At 39.1% G+C, this 26,333-nt stretch overlaps 1 protein-coding gene across 12 annotated transcripts in view; it reads right to left on the bottom strand.

Annotated features, from left to right (window-relative positions):
* The window catches only part of UNC79 (unc-79 homolog, NALCN channel complex subunit), a 119,907-nt gene that overhangs the window by 81,650 nt on the left and 11,924 nt on the right, over positions 1-26,333 (bottom strand). For 10 of the 12 annotated variants that reach the window (XR_008972657.1, XM_057413434.1, XM_057413436.1 and 7 more), the window contains exons 3-16: positions 19,519-19,823; positions 16,001-16,171; positions 13,971-14,063; positions 12,598-12,653; positions 11,851-11,980; positions 10,608-10,672; positions 8,754-8,842; positions 7,586-7,626; positions 6,276-6,304; positions 5,036-5,265; positions 4,534-4,705; positions 3,692-3,922; positions 1,578-1,768; positions 620-743 (exon numbers count right to left, since the gene is read on the bottom strand). Coding sequence is in view for 11 of the 12 variants with exons in the window: in XM_057413434.1 (XP_057269417.1) it covers positions 620-743; positions 1,578-1,768; positions 3,692-3,922; positions 4,534-4,705; positions 5,036-5,265; positions 6,276-6,304; positions 7,586-7,626; positions 8,754-8,842; positions 10,608-10,672; positions 11,851-11,980; positions 12,598-12,653; positions 13,971-14,063; positions 16,001-16,171; positions 19,519-19,823 (1,927 nt within the window). In the remaining variant the exon portion in view is untranslated. Of the gene's footprint in view, positions 1-619; positions 744-1,577; positions 1,769-3,691; positions 3,923-4,533; positions 4,706-5,035; positions 5,266-6,275; positions 6,305-7,585; positions 7,627-8,753; positions 8,843-10,607; positions 10,673-11,850; positions 11,981-12,597; positions 12,654-13,970; positions 14,064-16,000; positions 16,172-19,518; positions 19,824-26,333 lie in introns of those variants that run through there. The other 2 variants (XM_057413441.1, XM_057413445.1) reach the window with 2 other exon arrangements.

Here is a 26,333-nt window from a genome sequence, read left to right as displayed (position 1 = left end):
AGCCAAAATAATCCTCAGCAGAAGTGATACTGAAGAACACTTCAGTGGTGAAGAAGGTATTATTCTGAGGTGCTATGGAAAATTTCAAACCCTTTTGAATTCACTGCCCCCAGCCGACGTGATTGTTCCTGTAGCTTTTGAATACAAACACTGGGTCAATGCCAGCTCTGTGAGCAAATACAGCACAAAAGGACCAGAGCAGCAAACCTTGGTGTGTACAGAGCTAGTCTAAATCCAGTTATTTGCATGTGGGAACAACTACAGCTGCTTCTGGAGTCTGGAATTAATTTTGGAATCTACAGACCAAACTCTGTGGAGACTAAAAACTACTGCTGGCAAAAAGTCAGACAGCTGAACGGTCCTAAAGACACAACTCACATTCAAAGGCAAAAGGAACTTCCAGGCTTCCATTACATTGCCATGATGGGCTAAGAACATAAAACTTCCTGGGATTTGTCTACCAACCATCCTTATGCTGAAGCTAAGTAAAGAGCAGAAAGGTCCCATGATGCTTGGAAAAATGGCTTCCCCACTCTTCTGAAACCAGGACACACACACCCTTTCATTTTTCCAAAATCATAAGCTGCTTCAGCATGACTTGTGAAGAAAGGACACTTACATGCAGCCAAAGCAATGCTTGCTCTTGCACAGAGGATGGATACCCTGTGAATCGACAGCTAATGAAGCCGAACATCTCCTCCATGGAGAATGGGAGAGGGCAAAGTTCAGTGTCAAACATTTTGCTGAAAAGCAGAACAGAAATACATCACTGAGTTACCATGGCATGCACTGGGGGAGATACCACACAAAACTGGTAGCAATCTCTCTACCAGAACTGATGATGCTTCTGCGATCTTACTTGCATCCTCACTCTCCACAGGAGTTGAGCTAGGCTGCTGATACCACCTGTCCTAACTGCACAAGGTCATCTCTGAATTTGGTGATGCACCTGAAGAATTTACCTCACATATTATGCTCAGTTTCATTTGATAGCAGTATCCTTTTCAACATCCAATGTAAAAATTGGAAAATTTTTCATCTCACCACTCTTCCACTATTCCGTGTTTACACTAAAACAGTTTACATCAATACTTCCAAATATAAATTTATAAGACAGTGTGAAGTTTTATTGTCAAAGGCCTACAGTAGAAATGAAATTATGACTCAGACAGCTACCAGCTTATTCTGGTGTTTTCTTTGCTCAGTGGGGGGAAGATATTAACTAAATCAATACAAATAATCACTCTTTCAGTGCCAGCTCTATTAAAACTCAAAATTTCTCATCAACAGCTGGCCAGGAGAAGAAAGATGCTTCTTCTACCATGTTGCAGAAAACCACTGAAAATATGCCTTGCTCACAGCAAAGAAGCCTGCATGTAGTTGGCTCTTGAGAATATCAGGAGCAATAAAAGGAAGCTTCCCCAAAGCTTCAGTGCTTTAGTCTAAACATGTTATAAAAAACTCAGAAGCATTCACTCATTGCTGTCTACATTTTTGTTGTCACAATCTTATCAGGCTAAAACTCTCAACAACCAACATATGCAATGACAGAATGGTTCCTACATATGTTTACATACCTCAACACTTCCCGGAACTCTTTCAGTTGATTATCAGGCACTTCCATCCTTATAGCTTCCAACCACTCTGGCATGATACATTCCCACACCGGCTGGTTTATCACATTGTATGGAATCAAGCAAAGGATTCGATTTAGTCCTTCTTTTAATTGGGTCACAGCACTACACGATTTGTCCCAGTATCCACCAACCTGTGGGCATTTCCAGGAATCATACTGATGAATGATACTTCTAGTCCCTGTAACTTGCCCAACACCATAAATTGACTCAGCATGTTGTACCCAGGAAATTAGGGGGAATTTAGAATTCAGCCATGGGGATTGTATTGGTGTCTTCCTCTCTTAACTGACCCACAATACACAAAAGCACTGTCCAAGATTTAGATGTAGTTTGCTCACTTTCAGGCCGTAATGCAGTGTAATCTCTCATTACTTACAGTTCTCAACACAGGACAGATTTCTCTGGTCAAACTTGCATCTTCAATTATCTGCTCTGGGCAACTTGTTACAGTGCTGGGTCTTTATTTTTTATTTTATACCTTGGTTTGCACCAGCTATTCTTTTGTGCTTGCTTGTTTGGGTTTTTTTTTGAAGGAAGGTTTCAAGGGATGGAAGCCAAAAGATATATTTTTTAAGTAAATAAGTAACTGGCCTACGGAGATTAATTATTCTAACTGACCTCAGCTCATCTCTGCTGTTCCTGACTAATGGCTGTAGAGATGCCTGCTGTTTTGGCAACAACAACTGGCAATCTCAGCCAACAAACTGTTTTTTCTCCATTCATCACAGCTAATTTCATGGTTGTTTGTCTTCATGTTCTAGTGAACCCTTGCACATCTAGCAAGTTGCCAGTCTAGTCTTAAGTATTGCAGTGGGGATAATAAAACTCAAAAAAGGGGCTGGACCCAAGACAAGAAAAAGATCTATAACAGTTTACAGCATGAGGTTCCATTCTTCCTTCTCCCTATAGCCTCAAAGCCCTGGTCTCTATTCTTCAGTTCTAATATTCAATGCACCCATCCACCTATCAAATTCCTTCAGTTGCCCTCCAGTCTTCCGAGAGCCAGGTGCATCTTCAGAGCAATGATGGTTTAGAGTATGACACATACACATACTGGTCTGCACACAAACAGCAAATCCCATATATTAGGTCATGAAAGACCAATGGATTCACACTTCATACCTGATGATGTAATGTAACACATTAAGTCTTTACTGCCTTTCCTTGTCTAGTCACTTAATTTTTAAAAACAAAACTAACATGTCCTCTGGACATCTGACATAAGAGGGTCACAAAATCGAAGTCTTAGAAAAGCACATGTGGTATACTTGGCAGTGATAAACGAGGAAGAAGTCTTAAATCCCTCACAACAATAAAGTTCCTATTTTCATGATGATGTTTCGTTTTCTATAGGGGAACAATCACATGCCTGACTTTACTACCCAGGTTAAGTGACGAGTTCTACTTCACAATTAATGGACAGAAAGAAGGACTCTTTCTAGAACTGACTGCAGCAATAGTCCCACCTAGGCACCCTGAATGACCTTCCAGATAAAACTTTTTCTCTCCATCAGCAATAAGGCAAACCATAGCAGACTAGTCTCTTCACTGAGACATTTAAATTAGGTATCTGAAGGTACCTACAGGTAAGTATAGGGCATCAGTATGCCCAGAGTTTCTTTCAATTAAAACTGTGTAATGTCATAAACCTTAATTCACAGATGCAGAGATAAAAGTATGCAAAGAACAGAGAAACATTAGTAAAGCAGACTAGTAAAGGACAGGTTTATATCTGGGAGCAGACAAATGATACCTTTTACTAAAGAAAAGCTTGGGCGCTTCAATGGTGTACTGGAAATGTGTAGTTAGCAAAGATGTATAGCATCTTTCAAGACCTATAACATTCTTCCAACCTGTCTTCACATTACCATAAATAATTCCCAAGCTCTTAAGACAGTAAAACTAGAAAAGCTATGAAGAGGAAAAATTCCTGAACTGTACTGCTCCCTCAACCACTGAGATTCCTTTTGCCTTGACACAGCTGAGGGAGAAAGTCTTTACACTTGAGACTTTAATCGCTGTGTCAAAGGAACATTCAGATAAATTATTCTTACCCTGGCAAACTCCATTGGTTTAGGAAGGAGGCACATAACCATGACATCAAACCGGACATCACAAACAGTCTTCAACCACTTAGTAACAAACTGGGGTTTGAGCTTTTCAACCAGGCTACCAACTTCATCATCCATCATGTAAGCTGTAGAGTGAAACCACTGGAACACCATGCTAACCAGCCTTGCTAAACTCTCTGTGGGTGTATTCTCACTGGGAGTGCAAAGGCTCACCTGGAAGACAGAAATACAAATCCAGTTTCATTTCTAGAACTAAAGGTCCCAAATTGTTTCTGTACTATATTTTGCATATTCTCAAAAGATACAAGGATGCAGATTAGACAGAAGACAAATGAGCTGAGCAGTTTTAAGTAGGGTTTGGCACAGGACAATTGACAAAATACTTCCAAACCAGAAAACAGCAATAGAGGAAAAAGGCAAGCACTGAACTCTTTCCTAGTTTCAACACTGAACGTATCAACACAGAATGTTTTGACAAACTGAAACATTTTGGTTTGAACTTTAGAATTCCTTTTCATTTGAAAAGTTAATATAAAGGCTGGTAAAATATATGATACATATATACGTATATAGAGAGGCACCTGTAGGCAGAAGATGGTGGCACAGAGAAAGTCAATTAAAAAAAACCTCAGAGTGAATAATTCTGTTATACACTCTAAAAGGACTCGAGGGCAGTCAGAAACTCCACCCAAACTAGTTCTGAAATATTGAAGTCTGACAGCTTCACAGAACTCCTTGCGGGGGGTGTGGGGCAGGGAGGAGAGAAAAAATTGAGGCTTCAAAAAGAAAAGGGAAGGGAAGCAAGAGGAGCAAGAATTTCTCACCAAGAACCAGATTCCAAACTGGCTCAGGAGGCGTTGATCATGCTTGTCATCATCTTTATTATCAAAGTCTGTGTTGTCCAGGGAATGATGGGAAGAGGAGAGGCCCATCTGTCTCCTGCGGTTGAGTTCATGCTCCCTCTGCTCAGCATGAAACTCTGCTTCCTTCAGCAAGCTATAAAACAAGCCTGTGGTCAGTGAATGCAGCTTTCCTGCCCTGGATAGTTATCTGATCAAGAATAACCAGAGGTTAAAGCATCAGACGTCATCATTTTCCTGACAACAGTAATAATATAACATCAAATTCTAGGAATCGAGGCTGACTTCTTCCATGAGAACAACACTCACTCTTGCTAAAGCAGCACGAGTTCAGCATCCCTGCTCTGAATTCATCCTGGTGAAACTAGAATTAACTAGAATTAACTTGCACAAGATCTGCAGGCTACATTTACATGAAAGCCTGATCCTGCTTTACATGTTGATGCCTCACAAGCTGCCATATTACCTGATCACGGCTTCCACAGTACACACAAGCTCCTCTGCCCCACACTCCCGGGTATTGATAGGGGGTGGTGAGGTCTGATAAAGATGGGTTTCTGCAGCTGCCCCAACTTCACTGCTATGATGATTTGAATGGCATCTTTTGCAATAGCGCACTGGCCTGTTGCCATGGCGGCCACAGCAGCCCGCTGAGAAGCATGTGACAACAGCTCTTCTGACATGTGAACTACAGTTCTGGGAAACACAAAAGATTTTATCAGGACACAGGTATCAGGAACTGAAAACAGGGATGAGTCAGCACTGGGACACTGGCTCAAATGTGGGTCAATTCCAAAATCGCTATAAAGAAGCACACTGCATTCAAACTCCTGATGCTAAGTGTCACTGAACTTCCAGAAAGATGAGCTCAGCCCCAAATACTGGCCTGGATTTCGGTGTCATGACTGCTCTTCTTTTAGAGCAGATCAAACCAACATTTAAGTCATCAACTTCAGCTTTCTGGCTTGGAACAATCTTTAAAATTTAAAGTATTCTCTTACCCCCTTCTTACACCTCAGAATGCCTTCTTACATTACGTTAACAGGCAGATCCTTAGGAATGCAGTTAATGGTGCCACATCCATTTACACTACGTAAGGATCTACCTTATCATCCAAGGATGATAATCCAAGCCTCCAAAATATGCACTACCCTTATTTTTGACACGTGATAATCCAGCCCAACATAAAAGCTTTCTTTATCACATGAGATCTAGAATATGTTATTAAAACATACTAGCTGGTATGTATGGCAAGCAGATTCTTTTTGTCAGCAATCTTTTTAGACCCAAGCACCAAAGACTTTGAGTCCGTATTTTATAAAAAGCATAGTTTACAGTAGGATTTTTGTTCAATTTAGGAGCAATCCAAGACTTCAAGGAGATGAGAAAATATAAACAACACTTAGATTTTAAGTTAATCTCTTGCTCTATCCTCTTTATAACTGGAGTTACAGAATAAAAACCAAGCTGAACTGCATAATTGAATTGCATTACCAACTGCCACTTCAACAAAAGCCTACAACTTAAACAGCAGTTTTAACAAAAAGAAACCTTGCTGCTGAATTATTCCCATCCACCAACAAATGCATTCATGGATCAATTGTGAAAATCTGGAATGGCACAAAAAAGAATGCACCACATAGTAATGGAATGACACTACACACAACATCAAATCATGCCCCATTACACAAATGACTGAATCTTACCTTCTTCTGACATATAGCAGAAATTTCAGCTGTAAGAGGAAGGCATACAAAGCATCAATACAGAATGACGATCCTTCCATTTTACTATGGCAGCCATAGGATAATGGACTTGCTGCAAGGAAGTCTCTGAGGCTCAAGTTGTGCTTCCAAATATTATTGAAACCTCTGAGCTTGCTGGACTGCATGAGGTAGGACACTGTATACTTAGGCCTACTTGCTATTTCTACACTGAAATTTAAAAACAGCCTTCATGCATTAAGCATGGTGTGCTCTGCACCACAACCACCTTCTGCCTATGATTCTGCCTCACAACCAGGCACAACACTGTGGCACACTTGTAGGAGACATGGCTCGGATGTGCCTACACTTCCTGTGAAGGCTCTCAGGAGGAAAGATTAGTGAATATGGATGAACAATGTAGAAGCAGCCACTCTGCTGCCCATAACTCCACAGTAAAATGTTTGTGTGGCCCATGACTCCACAGTAAAATGTTTGCAGATTCAACCTTTAAGCAGTAGTTATTCAGTCTGTTGCCCTGGCAACACCTGATTCAATAAATGTAAGTGGCTGAAGAAGCACTTCCTTTAAGTAAATAAAACATTCTCAATATGGGTAAGATTTCAACTAAAAGGAGACAGCAAAAAAAAAAAATCTCCACTGTTTAAGAACGTTCAGATTGCAGAACAAAGAGAAGAGTATCTTTGTTCTGTCCTTGAAAGAGTTATCTTAGAGAATATGTGACTGTCCTTGTAAACCCAGGAAACTTTGATTTGTGTGTCAACAGGCTTTGTCTGCATTCTGTAGATAATAAAATACCACACTCTCTCACTGGCCAAAGGACAACAACCAAATCAATGACTGGATCATTGAAAAATATCTTGTGTCCTTTTCTGGTATCCTTTACAGCCTTCTGCTCATAGAATACATTTTCAGAAGCTTTAAGAGTTTTTGAATCACTCAGGTTACTGGAAGAACTTGCCCCTTTCTTTGAACATCAGTGTGGACAAATACTTTTTAAAAATTTGGTCCCAAATGTGGATGCTTCAAAATTTGAAAATCTGTTCAACTGCTTTTAACATAAAGACTTGCATGCTACTTTAGATAGAAAATTATTCAGTTTTTCACGGTACTTAAGGACATAGGCAGTATTAAGTACAAACTAGTTTAAAGCACAAGTACTTTAAAGATAAAAAAAAAAATCCCTTAGAATAGAACATAGCATTTCAAGTAATACAGTATGCAGGAATATCAGTAAGCATAGGGTTGTGCAATTATGATTAGATTGTACCTACCCTTACAACACCTCTTACCTTGTGGTAGAAGAACGTCAATCAACCATTCACTGTGATCCCTACAAAAATCATATATCTAATTAGCTTTCAATTTTTTATTTATATATGCTTTTATTTCTGCACAAAGGAAATTTATCTAAACTAATGTGGTAGGACTGACATTATTTTGAAGCTGCTTTTTTACAAACATAGTTTCATAAACTGCAGACTGTTTTACACTACCTCTCTTTATTGTGCCTATCTTATTACAAAGGCCTATTTCACTGACGTTGATCCACCAAGTTCAAGGCTTTAAAAAATTACTTTTAAGGCATAAATTTAGCAAACTAAAACAGCATGTGCTCATAAAGTCTGATGGCTAAGAAATGACAGTGAAGAACAACAGATGAAAATGGAAAATAAAATGTACCAGTATCATTTTCTGTGAGTCCCCTTAGAAGCTATGCTTCTACCAAATTAAATTACTTTTTTTCTGCAGCTTCAAATCAATGCTGACTTAAAAATCTAAGGTGAGATGTAATTGGTTTTTCTACAGTTGGTGTGATATAGAGGCGTCAAACTGGGGACAAAAAAATCCCACGTAGTTTCTGAACTATCTGTAATCTTGTCCATTTGAACTCATGACTGGAACTTCCCATAAGTATTAGTGTCTCTAATGTAATGCAAATCAAATTAGCATTTTTTAAATAAAAAAAGGAATGTGAGTTTAATTCATCTCAGGCTGGACAAGCCCGGACCAATTTCAATTCTTTACTCTATTGCTTCACAACACACCCTAGAGAATAATCTGAAATACAGGTAACAGAAAAGTTATGAAGTTTCTGTGAAAGAATGTTCATTGTAATATCCTGCTTTTAATGACAACTAAACGATGAGGACACAAAATGTTTCACAAGCAAAAGCTTGTATATTAATGAGGTTCCCATATCATAGTCAATGTATCCCACAGTATCCATTCCTTATCTTAACTTTAAAACTCATTGCAGCTAACTAGATGCAAATGCTGATCACGAAGGGTAAATTTCCGCAGTCCTTATTCATATTGAGTGGCAGTGTGCTCCATGTATTTCAACAGGATTATCTACATAAATTATATGCTAATCATACTGAAATAACGCCTAATTCCAAAGTTCTCAATTCTGAAGTCCAACTTACTTGATTATTTTCCAGCTCTTAATTTACCTACCCTGCAATTCTCTGGCTGCATTCTTCACAAAGATATAGGGGAGGTGGCTTATCCCCCAAAGCCACAGACAAGGATGGATCAATGCACATCTGAAACATACAAAAAAGAAAGAATTATAACATCTTGTTATTGAAGCTTGCTGAAAACATTCAACACATGCTAGGACAAACAATGCAACACAGTTTTGATGTATTAAGAACATTTAGTATTCTCAAAGATGGCACTCATGACCTGGCAGTACAGGATGTCAAATCATTTCTAACAAAGAGAGGGATGTAACAAATTGAGAGCCTAGAGGAAGAGAATAGCACATATTTCAATATCAGTATTATCACTCTGAAAGACAATTATGTTTTGTTATATATTTACATTGCATAGTCATGACAAACTTTCACTTTTTTTCTCTTTTTCCAAAGAGATAGTCACTTACAGGATCTGTTGCTTACGACAAGGTAATGTAAGTCTATATTTTTCTCTCTCAGTAACACCTCCTTCAGCAAAATCTAATTTTCAGTCACCATAGTTGTTAACTACACAGCTTAATTCCATTGACAGAATGAAGACTATGGACCTACAGTTCCCTTGGCTACGTAGGCCCAAACTTTGTCTTTCATTAGCTTTTATCCTTCCACATTAGCCAGTTACAGAAAAGTTACAGTTAGCAGCCACCAGTTTAAGTGTTTTGTACTATTTAAGGAAAAGCCAAGTAGTTTGCATAGACAATATCTTAAACACTTAAAGTATTTCTCCATTCAAGTGCAAAATCTTACTTATAGAGACAAATGCCTCTTCAAATGTTTCTCATTTTTGTAACCAAATTTACATTCATCTATCCAAGAAACAAGAGGCGGCACCTGCCAAAGTTAAGCTAAGAGATCATTGAAAAATATTCAGGTATTTCATCTGCAAAGCTTGGAACTGTAAATTTCATTGTTATTTTGCTCTACTCAGTGATTAGTCTGAATCTAGTGATCACTACAGCATGAAGGAACACCTTCCAGCTCTTTTTTCCTATGAGAAGGGATCGTGGAGAATGACTGGAGTGGGCAGGAAAGTGTCCCTTGCAGGGCTTCTGAGATAGGTGTCACCATTATGCCCTATTAGTGGCTTGTAGAAAAGGCTTACTGAAGAACTGTTCAACTAACCTAATTATGTTAGCATATGAATTGATGCCAGGAGATCTGGTTTTCTCTACATATTTAACTCAAAACAAATCTAACTAATCTGTACACCTAACTGTAGTATGCTCTGGACCTGACATGTTGTTCTTGCCTCTGCCATCAAATTGCACTATGATCCCAGCCAAGCCATTTTACTGTTACCCTGTGTATAAACAGGAAAGATACCATTTACCTCCCTCAAAGAAGGGTGAAGAAGAGGTAAACCAAGATTTCCTATTTACTTTAGGACACATTCCAAGCAAAGGGTCAGTCAGAGTGGGTGCATCATTGTATGACCTTGCTCAAGATACTAAGGTGACCATGTACCCATGTAACTGACACGTTTCCTGTATATAGTAATATTTGTGCACATAATTACACACATAGGTGCTCAGGATAACATTTACGCGGATTAGCCAGAAGCTGGCTTACAATTTTTTAAAGTATTCTGCAACCATGCTCAAGTTTAATAACAAGAATTGGCTCACAATAGTTGGAGGAAACATCCCACTTTGCTTTAGGCATCTAAAGAACATATTCATTAAGTTCTGGCCCCCTAGGTCTCAACAGGCTTTACTATTCCCTTAGCTCCTGCTCTTGGTCACCTGTACACAACCAGAGCATATGGCTGGGGTCAAAGCGCAACCTCCTATCCCCAAGATAGTGGGTTTGACCCCTGAAGAGATAGCAGTACCTTCACAGCTGGTTTGTTAATTGCATTATGGCACTCAATGTGCTGGCAATGAATAGGATTCCAGGCTGCAAAACCAAAACACAGCTGATTAATATATGGAGAATATATATTTATATTCTTTGTGTCTAGTAACATCAACTCAGAACAAAGATCCTCAGTACTAAGTACTATACAAATACAAGAGAAGATACAGCCATTCCTCAGAAAGATGCTATATGGGATGTCCCCAGGTCAAAATGCCAAGCAACTGCAGATAGTACTCATGCCATTCTGGGATAAATTAACAGAAAATTTATATATAGGAAAACCATTCCAATCTACCCAGTGCTAGGCTAGTAACAATTCAGGTGGAATACCATGCTTAGTTTACAGGCCTGCTTGCGTGAAAGAAGTGATGCAGTCCAGTACAAGAAAAATGATTTAAAAAAAAAAAAATCAAGAAAATGTATCAACCCTTCAAGGGAAAGCTTTAGAACAGATCAGACAAACATGTACCAGGAACATTCAGATATACTTGGGTTAGTCTTGGGGATCTTGTAAAGTCTATTCCAATCCTTCATTTTTATTATTTAAAATGACACATTCTGGTCCAGAAATTTTAAAAGAGAACAAAACATATCCCATATGACAGAGATTATTTGAAACAGGCTGAGACCGGCAAAGAGGAAAAGCAAGTTATCACAGAAGCCCAATCCCCTCAATATCACTGGGGAGTCTAGTAGACAGAGGACTCTACCACTCGCCTATTCAGCTCCAGCTGCACTGATGCCTTTGTCTCTTATTTTCACCCTATAATCAATCTTGAAAACTCATCCATTATACTGACTGCACCTGATCTTTTCTGACAGTAACACCCAGATAAGGAGCCTTAGCAACAGCAGCAGTGATAGCTGCTGACACAACAAAGGCAACCAAAGCAATAATTGAAAGGAACACAAGCCAGAACCCTTGTGAGACCAAGGCAGCAGTTTCACAGCTCATTTGGAACACTGTATTTATTTATTCTCCTGTTCTGGTTTAGCTACTATCAGGAGTAACATAACAGGTTTACTAGCCACGATCGCAGTTTTTATTTGTCATAACATCTTTTGAAATTACAGAGAAATAGATATTGTCTATACTTATGAAAGTACTAACTAAAAAAGTACCAAATACATCGTAGAACTGTAAACATGTGAAATTGACACATTTCTCATCACTTCCTTTATATTTATTTTGGCCTACACAAAACAGTTGCACTGACCTGTGTACTGCAGTCCTCTGTACTCACTGATTGCCCCAGGAGGTTTTAAATTGGGCCAATAGTGAAATAACATTTGTACTGCTGGAGGTTTAACTTGAGACGGTCCATAAGCTATAACATATAACAAATCCTAAGGAAAGACACATACAACTTGTTTATTTTGCAAGGTAACAAAACATAGCTCAATACATATTGTGTCCAAAGATATCCAAACACACAAAATATATACATTTCATACCCTACCAAACATCCTTCATATGCTCTTACAAGTAGACCAGATGACTAACTTCAACAATATGTTCACAATTGGCTTCAGTGTTGGCTACCACCCACACTGCATAGTGTACTAATACACAGCAAATGAAGCCCCTGTGTAGCCATAGAGCAAAGAGGTGTGATAGAGATAAATAACTGGATCCAGATCAGATTCAGGCTAAGACAACACTTGCAAACAATCCTTGTAAAAGTTCAGTCCCACATGAACTGAGTGGTCATTATTAATATTTCTGCTAAGTAGAGTCACAACTAAATGGTATTCAGGAAACAGCTCTGTTCTACAAAACATGGCGCTGCTTCTGTAAACTAAAAATCAGAGGGACCTTCCCCTCCATCATCTAGAAGGAGGATGGGGTAAAAAGATAATTTATAACTTCTTGGAACACAGTCAGTTCAATTTTCAAGCCATCTGGTTTTCATAACTATCCAAATACAGTTATTTCCACAAAGTATATATGATCATAAACTTACTTTCCACACTTCTTGCTTATATTTCATGAGGCATTCCAATAACTGGCAGTGATACACTGAGAGAGAAAAGACAGTATAGACTGAAATGGAAAATGAAGTTACAGAAGTGATGTAATTTGCTGATTGGCTTTGTTTTGTCCGTCCAAGACTCTATACCTCATTTAATTATTTTTTTAATTTTTAAAGGGTTCTGTGAAGAATCATTGCCTTGAGAGTCATCACAAAATATCAGAAATTAAATATTCATAACTTGTTTCTGTCAAGGAATGCAGTAAGATACTGAGCATTATCAGCACACAGCTTTTTTGCACAGCACTAGAGATCTTTTTTTCCAACACATCTAGTTTAAGAATACCTGCTAAATCATTTAAACTTTGTCCCTCTGGCACAATGTAAAAGTAAAAGCATAACAGAATGATACATGACAATGTATCTTGTCTTGTATAACAAAGGCTTGTATACCAAATTCCTTATAGTTTTGTTGAGCCTGTAGCCAGCATTACCAGTCTTCTTTAAAAAAACAGTATCAGTTGTGAACTGGGTGGGAAATTAATCATAGTATAAGACAATCTGAATTTCTGTAGTCACAGTTAGTGGAGATTTCTCTCCAACACTGACGTTATATATCATAGAATGTTTTGGGTTGGAAGGGACCTTAAAGATCAGCTAGCTCCAATCCTCCTGCCACGGGTAGGGACACATTCCACCAGACCAGTGGAACTTTCCAACCAACTTTCCCAGCTTTGCTCAAAGCCCCGTCAAATCTGGCCTTGAACACTGGCCAGGGATGGGGCAGCCACAGCTTATCTGGACAACCTGTGTCAGCACCTTAACACCCTCACAGGGAAGAACTTTTTTCCCAATGTCTAATCTGAATCTACACTCTTTCAGTTTAAAGCTATTCCTCCTTGTCATCACTACACAAAAAGTCCCTCTCCAGCTTTCTTGTAGATCCCTTTTAGGCACTGGAAGGCTGCTCTAAGGTCCTGTGGAGCCTTTTCTTCTCCAGGCTGAACAAGCCCAGTTCTCTCAGCCTGTCTTCACAGGAGAGGTGCTCCAGCCCTCTGAGCATCTTTATGGCCTCCTCTGGACTTGCTCCAACCTATTTATCCAACCTAAACATCAACCCTATTTTCTGATAGGGTTCAAGCAATAGTAAACCAGAATCTCCAGTCCTGGACCAAATCCTGTTTCTTCATCACAATGAGATCTCTTATCTATATAATGATGCTCTGAAATTCCAGTTTTGACTAAAATCACTTATTTTTCATTCTATGTTGCATGGTGAGGCAGATTTTTCCCACGAGCTGAACTTTTCTGATTGCATTTCATGACTCATGGTTTTAGAGAGAATGATGCACATTTACACATACCCGGGTTTGATGTGTACTGCATTGCAATCATTAGCATTGATGATGCAGACAGATTGACATGTGCTGGAACACCTTCTCTTTTTGAGGATCCCACTTAAAAGAAAGGAAGAAAAAAAAAATGTATAACAAGGAAAATAAAGCAAGAATAACATACAACTGATTCCAGCTGATGCAAGTAAAATTCCTAAGGTACCGTGTCTTTAAAATAAAAAACAAACACAATCCTAGATTGCAGGGGTGAAACCTTTTTTCTACTGGAAGAGAAAGATAACGAGGAATACAGTGTTGTTTCACAGAACATACACCTGGTGATCTTCTCAGGCCCTCTCCTCCAGAACCCACAGAGTCAAAATAAAGCCACTTGTATAGTTAAGTAGACCTAGGGCTTCAATTGTAGGAAAGGTGAGGAGGAGGCGGAAGCTAAAGTAACAAGATAAATGGAAAGCCTGCTGTTGAGGCATAAAGGGTTCTGAAGACAGACAGAACAGGGTAAGTCACCTACATCTGCTGGTTTTTAAAAGGTGACAGTGATGGAAGAAAAAGGAGTTAAATGCAATATTCTATTCTTAACCCAAAGAGAACCTAATGCACAGAGGTATGAAAATATTTCTTAGTAATTTTAATTTGCATACTGTTATTAGACCTGCCAAAGGTAACAAACAAAACATCACTGCAATGTCTTACAAGGGACTATTTACATGGGGAAACTGATGTACACAAAAGTAAAGGAATTTCTCCAAGATCACTGACTGGTAGAGCCAGAAAACACAGGTGATAAATTTCCATAAAATCTTAATCTCAGGACACTGGACCATGCTTCTTTCCATGTTCTAAGCATCCTATACATGCTTAAATGACATCAGTGTCAATCTCTGTACAAAAGTTATTCATGTTTTTCCATGAAGGTCTGGAACACAGATAAGGAGAAAACATTCTCACAGAATCATGGGATGGTTGATGTTAGAAAGAAACTCTGGAGATCGTATCCTTCCAACCCCTCTGCTCAAAGAAAGTCAACTAGAGCAGGTAGTCAGGACCATTTGTGTTCTGAGCAACTGCTACAATGGAGAATCTGCAACCTCTCTGCCAAACTCTTCCAGTGTTTCATCATCCACAGAGTAAAAGGCTTGTTGGTTAATAGTGACTTTTAATATTGATCCTAATGCTTACATCTGCTGAACATGGCTAAGTGTCTTGCTTCCACTGAAATCTTATCAAGCTTTTTTATCTTATTTTTATCTGTACACAGAAGCATTCAGAACACACCTCAGAATTCACATTGTGCAGGGATTATGAAATTACAGAACCATGTGACACCCTCAAGAGGGGAGAAGGAAAAAAAAAAGGAAAAAAAGGCAGGCACTGTCAGATTCAGTCTTAACACTTATGGATAGGGGACATTACAGGCACAGCTATTTAGTACAGAACTCAAAATAAAAATGCCAAGGAGAGAGGGAGAAAGAAGAATTAGAAATTCATCACAGCACCACTACATTGAGAAGAGTCATTATTTTACATCCAGATATAGTCCAGATCATAGAATCATAGAACGGTTTGGGTCAGAAGGGACCTTAAAATCAGCTAATTTCCAGCCCCCCTGCCACGGGGCAGGGAAACCTTTCAGTAGGCCAGGTTGCTAAAAGCCCCACCTTACCTGGCTGTGAATGCAGATGCAAAAATTATGTATGTTTCTATTACAGCTATCATTTCAGGAGCAGTTTGCCCACTGATTCTGTATTAAAAACTCCTACTGCTGGCACTGAAAGTTCTATGAGTCTGAAAACAGCATATTTCTTAATTAAGCTAAACTTTAACCTTTAAGTCAAGCAAGAATTCACACAGTAACACAGCATAATAAATCAATATTATAGAATTATTTCCCACATGGAATTATTTTATATATATGCATACATACAGTAGATTGATGTCCCATTATAATTCTATGACAGATCAAACATTTACTCCTACAGTCTGATAGCAATGCACCATGTTTTCTCAGACATAACAATACTAGAATGAGTTCTACTTACATATAGCCATAGGCAGAAAAGATGTGCTGAGATACTCTATAATATCCTTGTGCAGAAATGGAGGAAAGGTAGCTAGTGTTGAAATCATTGTATAGGGTAAAGTACTCAAAATATCATCATTGAGAAAAGGAAGTAAGCACGTAGTAGTGTAAAAAATTGACTGCCCAAGATCTGTTGAATAAAATGACATAAATACAGAATCATTACAGTAGAAAAATAATTATGGCTGTGTACTTTTTAGCTTTCAAAACTATTGAAAAATTTAATTTTAATTCAAGTTTTCCTTCAAAGTAATTAGAGAAGCTAATCACTATAGACAAGAGGCTTCACCCACCATTTTTAAGACCTTCCTAGAATGGAGAAAAACAGCTGTTCAGTACTGAGAGGAGTAAATGGAATATTAATACTACAGCTAGTAAAATAATTGATTAAAATCAATGTTGACTTTAATCACATACTGACATACTGATTAACATACAATGGTCTGCATTTAAGCAGAGGTATTAGAGTCAGAATTTGATGTGTACTTTGGCACTGAAAGGCCTGCTTTTGCAAAAAAAAAAAAACATTCTAGTGTTTATCAGTTATAGACAAATACGATTTTTATCTTAATTACCCTCAGGAGAGCTGCAAAGTACCCTCCACAGAGAAACTACAGGAAGCGTCCCTCTATGTTTCAAACAGCATGTAATTAAACTATGGATCTTGTTTTCCTGGCAAGTCATGGAGGCCAAAAATTGCCAAAGCTTAAAAGGAAAGAAATATTTACCAAGAATTTACATAATTATTCTAACTAATTATACCATAACTCTTTGGAAGGAATACTTAAGAATAGTGGTGACATTTCAAGATCCAAAGGGAAGGGATAGGTTCTTGTGTATCTGAGCACTGTGGAATCTATATCCTCTTCCAAATGAGGAGTTGATCTGGGGCCAACAGCCCACTGAGAAAGGTTACAGAACTTACTGAACCCCAAGTCTGAACCCGTAGGATGATCCCAGCACATCAGAAGGCCTTTCCCTTGCATGAGAGGAATTCCTTTTGCAACTTTGTGTTGTGGTTTAACCTTAAGTATGTCACACAGGCCTTCAGCCTCATCTGTGCAACTAGTATGATTCAAAACTGGCCCTGTAGTGCTCAGAGATCTGTAGCTGTAAATATCATGAGTCACAGTAAGAATTAAAATTAGCACTCCATTCCAGTGGTTCTAGTAAGTCTAGGCAAGGCCCTGTCCAGACCCTTAATGCTAAGAAGTGCTACTCTCTTGCAATACGTATTTACCAGTTAAGCACTGAGAGCATTGCATGAAAGCTCAGGACCACCTGGCACACCATTTGTACTTACCCAAACAACACTGTTTGTTCTGATTAAAAAATATATATACTCCTTTAGTCAAATGCTAAGCTGAGGGAAAAATAAATGACAAGTTGTATTGCAAAATTCTCCATACACAGAACCATAAAAAATAGCAAGTGACTTCCCCATACCCCAGGCATGAGTCAACCAAATTATTCCTGGCAGATATTTATCTAAACTGTTCTTAGAATTCTGCAGGACTGTTCACTCCTCCTGGTAACTCATCCTGGTGCTTAACCATATTTATAATAAAAAGGCCTTTTTTTTTTTTTTCCATTGCTGCAATTTAAGCTTATAATATCTTATCCTGATCACTTGTAACCACAAATAGTTTTGGTTACTTTATTTCTCATTGCCATATTTGTATATGATAATCACGTCTCACTTTCATTTTTCTCTAAGCTAGACAAACCATGTTCTTTCCATTTTTCCTCACTGTTCACACCTTCTAGACCTCAAATCATGCTTGTTTATTTTTCCTGGACTCCTCACAAATGGTCCATGTCTTTCTCTAAGACAGTTGGACAAATATGAGAATTTTACTCCAGCTGAGGCCTTGCTTGGGCTGTTACACAAAGCACCTGTTTATATATTGCTAGAAGAATATTAATATATGTTAGTGACTTATGGTCTGCCTCTGATCTACTGTAACACTCAGATCCTTCTGCAGTATGGCTTTCAAGCTAGTATTTCCCCCATTTCATTTCTGCTTTTGATTTCTCCTGCTTAAACATAGTATTTTACATTTCTACTTTGAAGATGCTTCAAAACAGAACACTATTTGCCAAGACTGTTTTGAATCACATATCCTTCACACAAAGGATGTGATATTCGTCATCTTGATAAGCCCTGCAAATCAAAGTGCTGTCTCATTTCTATCAGCCAAGTAAAAAACATAAAGTATTTGGTAACACTAGACCCAGCACAGACACCTGTAAGATGCCCACCTGGCATACCCTTCCAGCTGACAAGAGCTGCTGGCAATTACTCCAGGCGTGTTTTCCTCCCTCAAATGGGGAAACATATGTCCCATATTGCCTATTAGGATGTTAAGTGACACAGCAACAAAAGCCTGACCAAGGACAGGAAAACCCCACCAGAAGAGCCATTGCACTGCCATAAAAAGAAATTATGTGTGCTCACTGTTACTTGCTCTTTACAAGTCTGCATTGGTTGCTAATTATCATCATGTTATCTATTTAGAAAAATATTCATTTGATAATTAAATTCCCCATTTCTAGAAATTGAAGTCCACAAGTCTGTAATTTGCCAGAAGCCTTCTTGGCAAGATAATACCATTTCCTAGTGCAGTAGTCTTTGATTCAAAACATGCTGTTGCCAACTCAAAAGGAATTCAGCATTTAACAAAAAACAACTTTCCTCTTAAAGAATTTCAGTAGTGTACCAGATTGACAACCTTTCTATACTGAACAATGTAAGTAATAAATTTTCACTGATAACATAGTGAAAATTAATATTTGGCTAATGTAACACAGGGAGAATACTGGGTTCCTGAATCCCACTATACAAAGCCACAGACTAACACAAGCCAGTCACAAAAAAAAACTTGCAATTAACTAATTCAAAACATAAGGAAATACAGCTTTTCTGTAAATCAGACAGAGATAATCCTATCTTTTTACCCAATAATATTTTAAAACTGTCTCAAATCACCATTACCATTTCTTCCTCAAACAAATGTATACTATGTTCTATTTAGAGATGGACCTTCACCAAAACACTCAATCTGCATATTTATTACAGGCCAGATACACATCTGCAAGCAATTTGTGCCTATTTGAGAGAGACACCCCCAAAAAAACAGTCTGAAGATATCACAACAGATTAAAATTCAAAATCAATTTTTTTTTAGATACATCTGTATTTTTTTTTGTTACATACCGCTGTATTTTAGTTACATACCACCAACATATCACTAAAAATCAGACAACCTAAGAATTCAAAGCCAAATCCACAGTTAGCAAAAAAACATCTTTTATTTAAGAAAGTCAAACCAAACACTTGGACATAACGTATCCCAGAAGATTTGAATTCCAGATCCAGGTCAGTTTAGGCCCATCTCTTCTACTGCATTTATGTATCATTCATGGATTCACAGCACTGAAGTTAAGTGTACTGGAAGGGTTCAAGGGCCTGCTTACCATGTTGACCATGTTGTAGCAAGGGAACTAGATCCAGCAGTGTCACCAGTGTCACGTAAAGTCCTTGATAGTCCAAAGATGGGTAGTCTGATAACTGAGCATCACGACTTTGCTGGCCACGTTCAGATGGAGCATCTCGCAGGACGCTGTAAAGGAGGGAGCGAGTAACAGTAGGGTTGATGGAACTGACCTGTGGTCTTAGAGATGGGGTGAGTGGGAATGGCACAGGAAAAAGACACATGGTCATGGGCACTGTCAAATTGGAGGCATCTTGATTCTCCTTCTTCCCTGTGCGGGACAAAATGCTGTTGGGGGGACAAAGAAAAAAAAGAGACAACAAAGACACAAAGAACAGCACATTACATTGAAATGACACTATAAAACAAATAATAAAAGACCAGATACATCCCACATAAGATGCAATCATTACCAAAACCAATGTGTCTACAAATCTAGCAACTATTCACTTTCATGCTTCAAGGTAAGAGAATTAAAAATTAACATCTAAGAAAATTTCATTGCATCTCATGTGTTACCTGGTTCATAAGGAGCAAAAATATAAAAATGCATGTTTCAGTGCCCTACCCATGTTTCACAGTTAAGAAAAAATCCGAGCATTTTAAGTGTTTGCTATGGAAAAATAGCTGTGTCAAAATAGGCTGGTATTTTGCTCCAAGATTGAGAGATTTATTTCCTCCTCCTTCCCCAACCCCCTAATCTTTTGAACCGGCTGACTGAAAACATGCAAAATATAGGTGTGGCACTTGCAGAAACATGTTTTAGCAAAGAATAAACATGTGTGTTTATTAAGATAGTCTTAAAAATCACATGTTTATTGCATTAAAATAATGTCTGTATGTATTTTATGATACTGTTTCATGACCACTCACTCAGTATCATTTGAGATAATGAAGTTTAAACAGGCACATGGATTTAGAAATAATATAATATTTCTAAAATGTTAACTAAACTACATTTGTAAAAGTTACAAAATAATATATAGTAGATGGTCTTTAGCATATGTTTGTGAGCTAATGATAATGGTTGTTTATGTGTGGTTTTAATTTTTCCCATGTTTAGGGAGGAAACATTTTACTTTATGAATACAAACACTCCTTGGGTAAATAGTTACCTTCGTAAAATCTAAGGGCTAAGCAAGCAAGACCAATTATGTAACTGCAGATCAGACAGTATGTTACCATACATTCCTGCTGTTACTTACGTTATTATTCAACAAAACTCACTATAAACTAAAGGAGAGATAATTTCAAAAAAATACAAAGGATTTAGTGGGAATCAAAATAGAACCTATACGACAACCAGCTTGTTATGTTGCTTTAAGAATGTTGTAAACATGGTTGTAAACACTGTTGATTTATGTTAAAAAAAAAACCAAAACACTATTTTAAATAGAAATGAATTGCAGTGTTATATTTTAGTTATCAGGTAATTATAGGGTGAGTTCATAATCTTGTGCCTATAAAGCATAATAGACCTTCTAAATATATTAAACCACACACAGTGCTGCTCTTTTTTTGGTTTTTTGCACCTCTCAGTGGTTGTGATTTCCAAAAGCAGCTGCTGTTGGTTTAACTCTGTCCCCAAAGTCAGTTAGAACTTATAAAAGACAAGTCAGTGGCATGAAGATTTTGACAGAGTAATGAAGAGCAGAGTTATGTCAAGAGGGAGCACTTCTGGAAACCTCTGTCCTCTTTAACAGTACAGAAATCCCTGTCGCATCCTCACCTTAGCAAAGATATCTCTTACCTCACAAGTCAATTCAACAATTTACACAAGCAAGTTAAATACTTGCTAAGGTGCTTGTAAGAACAGCTTATAAGAAGTGTCATTCATTCGCCATATAAATAAAACACTTTCACAAGAACAGTTCTAGGCCAAGTGCCTACTATCACATCACACTTGCAGTCAGAGATGACAGACATAGTCTGTTTTAAGAAACTACATACTTATTCTTTTTTCCTTTTTTATTGTGCCTTACATATTTGGTAGATTATTTTGGTTTCTGTTACCCAATGTCCAGTACAAGAAATGTGGTGACTGTCATGACAGTATTTATGGAACTGTATCAGAAAATCACCTAAGATCTAGTATGACTTTAAAAACAGATGATCAGAGTGCTGATTCTTTTTAATTTGCTTGACGTTCATTTGCTGTACTTTGCAGCTCATGGTTAGAGATATGAAGACACTAAATTGTATTCCTTCCCTGTCTAGCAACAGATTATACCAATTACCCATTCCTTCACTTCCCAACACATGACTTCAAGTGAACCTATTTCCAGAAAGGATATTACTCTATTAATTAATCCTTGATTTGGAAAGCTTAAGGCAGTGATGGAGAGCTTACTCTATAGGCTTCCCTTCCTTTTAACATGGAGCTATGGCCCATCTATGGATTAGAGGCCACACCATCTTGTATCTTGATCCAGGCATCCTTCCTTCACCAAAAAGGTGATCAGGCATTGGAAGAGGCTGCCCAGGGCAGCAGTGGAATCACTGACCCTGGAAGTGCTCAAAATGATGTAGATCAGGCTCTCAGTGACATGGTTTAGTGGTGGTCTTGGCAGTCCAGGAGTAATGGGTGGAACTGATGATCTAAAGAGGTGTTTTCCAACCTGGTTGAGTCTATGATTCCGTTCACTTCAGCAACAGCAATAAGTCTGTATTTAAATCCCAGCTACAACCACACCAAATTCAGGAGGAAAAAACCTCACAACCAACCACCAAAAACTTTCAGACCCAGGCTTTTGCTTGACCCATATGTTTTACAAGTAATAAACAGAATTCTGAGTCAATACTGAAAATCTAGGAAGTTCCCCAAGAACAAGATACAATGATTGCAGTCTGTTTCTGCTTCTGTTCAAGCCAAGTACTGAGAAATTTGAGTGTCTGCAGATCAAACCTCCATACTGAACTTGCTCCATGACAAGTGATAAAGCTACCAGGGCTTCTTTCAAAATTTGTATATCTTTGCTGCAAATCTATCACCAAATTATTGCCTTCCAGGAAAGGTTTCCCAAAAAGGAAACAAGCAAATTGCATCTCACCAAGGCAGCAAAACAAGCTTGAGCATTAATTAGCCACTGGACATTTATAACTATTCCTCATGTAAAATATTTTACTTAGAAATACATATGGAGAATTTTCTCTAAGAAGATGTGAAAGAATGAGCTGTTCTGCAAGATGTTTATTAAGTCTTAGATCATTCCTCAAATGAGGGAGAAAACACTGAAAATGAGCAGGGCATGAAACAAATTCATGCTGTAATGTAAAGAAATGCTTTTCCCAAAGAGAAAATTAACAAAGAACTAAATGGATCAATGTACTATGCATTGTGTATGGTGATTTCATGTGATGCTTGCTCACAGAAATAAGAATTTAATTTTTTTTCAACCATTCCGCATCTGTTCCCCCCACCCCTAAGCTTGTGATTTATCGAGGCTGTGTAGAGAACAAAGGAGCAAGTTAACCCTTTGTGCATTCCAACTATAGCTAGCAGAATGACACCACATATGAATGTGATGCAAAACAGTGGGAATGTCCCACTGAAAAGAACACACTCAATGTGTCCATAACACGAAAAGGTAAAAAGTATAATGAACAGTAAAAGCTACACCTGCATAACTCAATCATCATATGAAATTTCTCTGACTAATCTCTACTCCTATGACTACCTAAGTTCACCAAAAAATGTTTGTCTTAAAAATTTCAGCTGCAAGGAGAGTACACATTGACCTGGGAAATATTTTTAAAAGTTGTTTTAAAATAGTGGCTGATCACAAGCAACTTATTCTGAAAGCCAGACCCAAAATCTCCAGAAATCAATGGGAATTTTTGCTACTGTTTGATCAGTATTCTCTTAGCAGCCCAAATTCATTGCATGTGCTCTGTCTCAAGCCAGAAAGATTATTCTCCACCATGTACTTCTACGTTAAACCTTGCACAATGGAGTCTCAGTGTAGGAGGCAGAAAGAAGACTCAGCATGCAGAATATTCAAAGAAATTCCTGAACATGCTCTTCAGAAAAGTTCTTAACCAGTCTGCTTAGTTTTAGGGTAAATCTTGCAGAGATCTGCACACAGTGGGTGGGAAGTTTCCTTCTTTCCATCTGCCACACTAAATACATGGGGTGTTTTGTTTTGCTTTTTTTTCCAGCTTTTTTCTTAATATCAGCAAGTGTTTAAACTCACAGTGGTTCAACCACAGCACTCAGGCTTTGACCCACAGTTCAAATTCCCCAGTTAGGGGGATTCAGAATGTGGATTTGACCTTGCTGAGTATGAGAACTCAGTCCACTTAAACCTACATCCAAGTCCTGGCTTCTGTTTCTGGTACCCTTCTAGCTCTGAGGCTGACCAGATCCCAGATCTTGAAGGACAAAGTCTTTTGTGTATACCTGCATCTTAAATATGATTATCACTTCTGCTGAAGGAGGTTCAACATTATCAGCAAGAGGATTTTGGTTCAGTCCCATTCTGAACATGAAATAAAGAAACTGAGTTGCTCAGTTGTGCAGTTGGTACCCTGATTTCTGATCTGCTCTCACAGTCACTATAAAGCTTTTTCAGTAAGCCCAGGAACATCACTGCTCATGGATTGTGAAGAATTTGTCACATCAGATATGTCAGCTGTATGGCTTAGAAAGATGAAGACAACAGAGTGGTGTCCTGGGTTCAGTAGTAGCAGTCATGTTTTTCCTTTGTGTTAACTGGTGCAGTGCTGTGTTTTGACTTCTAGCTTGAGAACAGTGTTGGTGAAGCCGATGTTTTCGGTTGTTGCTAAGTGATGTTTACCCTGACCAAGGACTCTGTGAGGCTCATGCTCTGCCAGGGAGGAGGGGAAGCTGTGAGGAAGCAGAGACGGGGCGCCTAACCCGGGCTAGCCGGGGAGGTATTCCATACCACAGCACGTCATCACGTCATGCCCGGGGTGGGGGGGTAACTGGGAGTTACCCGGAAGGACAGGGGCTTCCGGGTGGAACTCGTTTTCTTGGCCGGTGGTATTGTATTCTCTTCCCTTGTTATTTTCCCTTATCATTGTTTTAGCTGATAGTAGTGGTGGTGCTTTGTTGCTGGACTGTTCTTGTCTCAACCCGTAGGAGTGATCCTCCTCCCCGTTCCTCCGGGAGCGGGGAAGGGGAGAGCCCCGGTGCGGGGGGGGGGGGGGGGGGGGGGGGGGGGGGACGGACACGGACCTCGATTGTTGTCAGCTCGGCACCACTCACTGGGAGTGAGTGAAAAAGTTACCTGACTGGGTTTAAACCACGACAGTTCTTTTTGGCGCCCAACGTGGGGCACGAGGGGTTGAGATAAGAACAGATCTGACTGGATTGATAGTCACTCATCACAATGCTGATTTATTGATCTCACAGTTTCAGTATATCGTATCTTACGTCCATCCGGTATTTGCTGTATTAGTGTTTTTCAAGTGTGGGGCTTGGGCTAAGGTTTTTATCCCATTGTACTTTATGGTAATGACTTGTAATACAATAGAATCATTGATCATGAAACTGATCTGGCTTATGTTCCCAGTGTGGTCACCACCTTTATACTTTGGGAGGTATATGATGGAGGTGCTTAGCAATTACACATCTTTTTTCTCCTTCTCAGGTGCTCAACCTGTGAAGGAGACATCCTTTACCCTCCTAGTCGTCCCCCCAGACCATTTACATTTGAGAGTTTTGAATTTTTTGAATGGCCTTTTAATGCTGTTGAGACTTGTTTGCTGATGGTGATGGGAATCACCATGCTAACACGCATACAGAGTGTGTTTTGCCCACTACTGATTTCAAGAGTTAAGCATAGTCAGGTTTGGGTCTTGTCTGGGGTCAAACGATGATGTAGGAGGACCGAGAAATTTTCCCTGAGGCTGGACAGCCATGAGTGGCAGGGTGTGTGGGATAGTATGGGCAAGTATCTAGGTCAGTGGGCCCCTCCAGTACTTTGGAATTTCACTACCGAACAACTGCAAAATCCAGAAGAATTAGTAAAACACTTAAATGAGGTGTGTGGTCATTCTGGCCATACCAGAGATGGACAAATCACGGCAACGTGCTGGGGCTTGGCCTGTGCTTACAGGGCCTTGTTTAACACTATCCAGCACCTTCAAAAGGAAAAGAATGTCGGCGGATTTGAGGGCAAAGTGACAATCGCTACTCAAACTTTGGCTGCAATGAACTGCGCAGCTACCCCAGTGGCAAGTACAGCAGCTGCTCGAACTTCAACTGCAACAGACAGCGCGGTTACCCCAGCTCCAAGCACGGTAGCTACACCACCCCCAGCAACAAGTACAGTCGCTACTCAAACCACAGTGATAATCACTGCAGCCAAACCAGAGGACCAATTCGTACCAATATCAGTTGCCCCTGTACGCAAGAGAACAAGCAAAAAGGAGGCAAAAAGGGTGAAGCGAGATGAAGAACCAATGAATTCACCACCCGGTCCAGAATCTGATCAGGAGTTATCATCACATGACGAAGAAGAAGAAGAAGAGGTAACTTCTCGACTCGGACCTCAACCGAGCTGCGGAATATGCGAAAAGATTTTACCCGTCAACCAGGGGAGCACATCATCACGTGGTTACTCCGATGCTGGGACAATGGGGCCGATGGTCACGAACTAGAAGGTACAGAAGCCAAGCAGCTGGGATCACTTGCTAGAGAAGGGGGAATTGACAAAGCAATTGCAAGAGAGAAAAAGTCCCTCAGCCTTTGGAGGAGGCTCTTGGCAGCTGTGAAAGAAAGGTTTCCATACAAGGACGATGTTACGAGTCGTTCGGCCAAGTGGACTACTATAG

The sequence above is a fragment of the Pezoporus wallicus genome, unplaced genomic scaffold, assembly GCF_028554395.1.
Source record: "Pezoporus wallicus isolate ANWC-B61680 ecotype Strahan unplaced genomic scaffold, APGP_CSIRO_Pwel_v1 contig_3017, whole genome shotgun sequence".
Classification (NCBI taxonomy): domain Eukaryota; kingdom Metazoa; phylum Chordata; class Aves; order Psittaciformes; family Psittacidae; genus Pezoporus; species Pezoporus wallicus.
This window is presented reverse-complemented; position numbering and strand designations above follow the sequence as displayed.